General features: G+C 44.7%; 1 protein-coding gene across 1 annotated transcript; it reads left to right on the plus strand.

Annotated features, from left to right (window-relative positions):
* Positions 1-238: 238 nt before the first annotated feature.
* LOC123442255 lies at positions 239-3,972 on the plus strand. The gene is made up of 3 exons (XM_045118292.1): positions 239-251; positions 501-1,787; positions 3,588-3,972. Exons 1-2 carry the CDS (start codon positions 239-241, stop codon positions 1,781-1,783), a joined length of 1,296 nt encoding a protein of 431 aa, XP_044974227.1. The 3' UTR covers positions 1,784-1,787; positions 3,588-3,972.
* The last annotated feature ends 481 nt before the right edge of the window (positions 3,973-4,453 follow it).

Genomic DNA, 4,453 nt, shown 5'->3' on the forward strand with positions numbered 1-4,453 from the left:
CCGCGGCGATCAGGGACGGGGGTAGAAGACATCACGACAGCGGATCGGGACAGGTGGTGAGGATCGAGAGCAAGGGTGTCGACGGCGAGTGGTCGGGTTCGGGAAATGTTGACAGACGACGAGAGGAGGAGGAAGGGTTTAGGGGACTTGGTGCAATTTAAGGTAGAGTCGGGCTGTCGAGTCCGACGTGACGGGCGTGCCCGGGCTCCCCCATATCCGTCTCATATTTGGGCTGGAAATGGAGGATGCCGGTCAGCCCGAACGTTTTAGTCCGGTTTAAGAGACCGCCCGGATCTATTTTTTCTATGACCGTGCTGCGTGCCCGAACGTTTGAAGAGGGTTTGAACGTCCCGTTATAGATGCTCTTAGTATAGTTACTTTATTAGGATGAACTCTTGCTGATGAAAAAAAATTATGAATAGAAAATCTGCTGCTGAAGAGTTCTTTCTTTTTTTCCCCTGGTTTTCTTATATAAATTTTTTTACTTTAGAAGCATTGAGCAAGGCCGCCGACAAACCCCACATCCAGTCTCCGGAAGCAGCCTCATAAAAATCCAACATTTACGTTCCCGTTGCTGAAAAATAGATCCCCAAATCCATCCACGGAGCCACTGCAAGGTAGATCCCCAAATCCACCACCAACGATGGCGCCGCCGCCCATCTTCCGAACCCAAGACGAGCTCCTGGAGGAGATCTTCTTCCGCCTCACCACGGCGGCAGACCTAGCCAGCGCCTCCGCGGCGTGCGCTCCCTTCCGCCGTCTCATCACCGACCACGGCTTCCTCCGCCGCTACCGCGCACTCCACCCGCCGCCTCTCATCGGCGTGTTGGACAACGGCACCCTCGTCCCTGCCCAGCCGCCGCACCCCTCCGCCGTCGCCGCACGCGCCTTCGCCGGCTTCGACTTCTCCTGCAAATCCTTCCTCCCCACCAAATCCGGCCGTGCCTGGTTGCAACTTGACTTCTTGGACGGCCGCGCCCTCCTCGCCGGCGTGCTTGAAAGCGACCCTGCGGCGATGGTCTTGAACCGCCACCAACTTTTGTTCAGCGACATAGCTGTGTGCGACCCCGTGCACCGCCGCTACGTCCTGCTTCCCGCCGTCCCCTGTGAGCTGACGGCGCTGGTCCCTAAACACGACCTCTTGCATCTGGAGGCATTCCTGGCCCCCGGTGATGATGAGGAAGACCCTTTATCATTCAGGGTCATGTGCTTGGCGCAACGCAGAAGCAACAGGGTGCTCCTCGTCTCCTCCTCCTCTTTGGGTGGACAATGGCATTCTTTTACATTTGACCAACATCAGGGTGGGCTGTTTGGTCGTCAATTGGTTCACGGATACTTCTGTTGGTATTCACCTTTTCCCAAAAAGTTGCTTCTGCTTGACATACATTCCATAGAGTTATCTGCTGTCAGCCTCCCACCCGAACTACGTGAGAGCTATGGTTTTGTTATTGTCGAGGCAGCACAAGGAATGCTTGGGATGCTCACTATAGTCGATGGCGGGGACAACGAAGATGGCCGAGCATTGCTTAAGTACTCCATTCCGAGAAATAACCAATGGCACCTTGAGAAGTTCATCCTGTTGCCGGTGGAGCATATGTATATGCTTGGTGTAGCCGGGGGATATGCGCTCCTAGCGACAGACTGCACCACACCTTCACAAGGTAAGCGAAGGTTCTTTTCGGTGGACGTCAAGACATTGCAGGTCGAGTTGTTCGGCGAAGGCTCCCTAGGTGGTGAACTATATTCTGGTTTCCCACCATCATTGTGTGCACCAACTATATGAACTGGTGAGCGTGTTATCTGCTTACTTTTATTTAACATCTGGTTTCAGTGTTAGCCAGCAAAGAAATGTGATTCAGGGTATTTATTTCATTTCACACCATCATTTGCAGATGCTGCAGTTTGATAGATCATTAATATTAAATATTTTTGTGGATATTTAGGTGATAATCTATTGCCTAATATATGTGTGCAATCCGAAGCTCATTAAACTCGGGAAAATTAATAATATCTAATTATTATCTTGTGAACATAGTATCACCGTTTTGGGACTATCATACAAATAAAATAGAAGCCTCTTCGGTGCCAATATTCTAGTGTTACAGAGTAGCCATTGGCCTTGAAATTTCAACTATATGGGTGGTCTGAGTTATTCACATCATTAGATTATTTCCAGTTTCTTTATTTTTATATGTAGCTTTTGTATGCATAGAAATCTTCAGATTACAACAGCCCCACGTTTCTGCTCCAAGCAGCAGTTTATGTTTAAGTGATTGCACTTACAGACCACTCCATAAATCACTACTATAGAACATAGAAAGTTCCAGATATGAATTTAGTGGAACTGTTGGTTTCGGGTTGTTTGTCGATTCTCTTCTGTCAAACTGCTAAACAGGAAGGAGGTCACATATGAAGGAGGTCACTATTGTCCAAATAAAACACAAATAAAACAGAAGCCTTTTTGTTGCCAATATTCTAGTGGTCCAGAGTTGCCCTTGGCCTTAAAATTTCAATTATACGAGTGTCTGAGCTGTTCACATCATTAGATTATTTCCAGTTTCTTTATTTTTTATATGTAACTTCTGTATGCGTAGAAATCATGAAATTACAACAGCCCTATGTTTCTGCTCCAAACAGCAGTTCTGGCAGTTTATTTTCAGGTGATTACAGTGCACTACAGATAACTCCATACATCACTTGTATAGAACATGGATAGTAGGTCTAGTACCTCCACGTATGAATTTAGTGCAACTGTTGATTTTGGGATTGTTTGTCGATTCTCTGCTGTCGATCAGCTAAACAGGAAGGATAAGGAAATTATTGTATTATTACTCCCAGCTTATCTGGATAGGTAACTTTATGCCTATAGCCTTATACTCCCTCTGTTTCTAAATATAAGTCTTTTTAGAGTTTTTATTAGGGGACTACATACAGATGTATATATACATACTTTAAAGTGTAGATACACTCATTTTCTTCCGTATGTAGCCCCCTAGTGAAATCTCTAAAAAGACTTATATTTAGGAACGGAGGAAGTAGCCAGCAGGACATAAATAAAAGATAAAACAACAAAAAGGTTGTGTACATGGATACACACTAAGCTTTTACTTTTACTTCCCTGGTCAGAAGGTATTTAATCAGCTTCTTATGTTGCCGTATCATATTCTTTCTTATGTTGCTGTATCAAGCTCCCCAGATCTTACATCTTTCATGAGCCCATGACCTTTTGCTTCTTGAATAAATCGGTCAGCGTAGTGTATTCTTATCATATGACCTCTAGGTTTCTTAATCATATGCAGACACAGGAATTTCAGCTTGTGGCTTGGAGCCATGTGCTCATCAGAATGGTTGTGAAGTAGATATTTTAAAGTATTGTTCCCTGATTAGCATGTTTTTTTTTGTTAATCACTGATACTGGGAAATGTGATAGTCAACTCCTAGCAAACACCCAGTGTCAACTTGATGCATCACAGGCAGCAATTGATATATTTGATGCTTGTTGTGTGGTACTTGGTTGGCTTGTATATACTTATTCCTGTTGGCGCCCTGTTCATATGCAAAGCTCATGCTGTTTCATCTATCTGCAGACGCTGATGCCACTTGACCTAGGAAGAAGAAGTTGGTTCCTCTGAGCGTGTTGTGGATCGGATGTATTCGTTCGTTCAATGCCGAGGCCGTGTCGGAAGCTATGATCCGTGCGTGTGCGCGCTTGCCAAGTTGCAGCATTTGAACTTTTGAAGTGCATGCCAATCTCTGAACTTTTTTTAGGTTCTTGTTACTGCAATCTTAATGTCTAACAGCACGGTATGCCCTGCTTAGTAGAACCCGAGCTTGCTTGTATCGACTGAGCTCCTGCAATGGCAAGGAAGTCTAGAATATTATTGGACCGGATGAAATGCTTTGTTTCGATGAATCACAACTAAATATTACTACTAGTATAACTATAAGAGGTCCCAGATAGTTGCGTTGGAAGTTGTCCTGGCAGCCGTATTCTTCTTGCTCTGGAGAAATGAGAAGTCGTACATTGATTTGAACTCCCATACATATTATTCAGAAGCCACTCTATGTGTTACTATGCCTGGCTGGCGTACCTGGCTAGGTTTTGGGTACGCCCCACAAGAAAGATGTATGCCGAGCAAAAAATTCGAATTTTTTTTGAATTTAAACGCTCGAGGTGTGGTCAAATAGAGCAACATCTCAGAAATGGTTTGTCTGAAATTGCTAAAAATTCGGATTTTTTTAATTTAAACACTTGAGGTGTAGTCAAATATAGCAGCATCTCAGAAATGGTTTGTCTGCAATTGCTACCCGCCTCAAGAGGTTGGTGGTTGGACTCACGCTGGCAGCAAGTTTTGTTTTTGTTTTGTTTATTTATTCTCCACAAGACGTACATAATAAAAAAGAAAACGAGCCAAACAATAGTCGCAACTCGTGACCTTACAACAATTAGCGA

This window comes from Hordeum vulgare, chromosome 3H (genome assembly GCF_904849725.1).
Source record: "Hordeum vulgare subsp. vulgare chromosome 3H, MorexV3_pseudomolecules_assembly, whole genome shotgun sequence".
NCBI lineage: Eukaryota > Viridiplantae > Streptophyta > Magnoliopsida > Poales > Poaceae > Hordeum > Hordeum vulgare.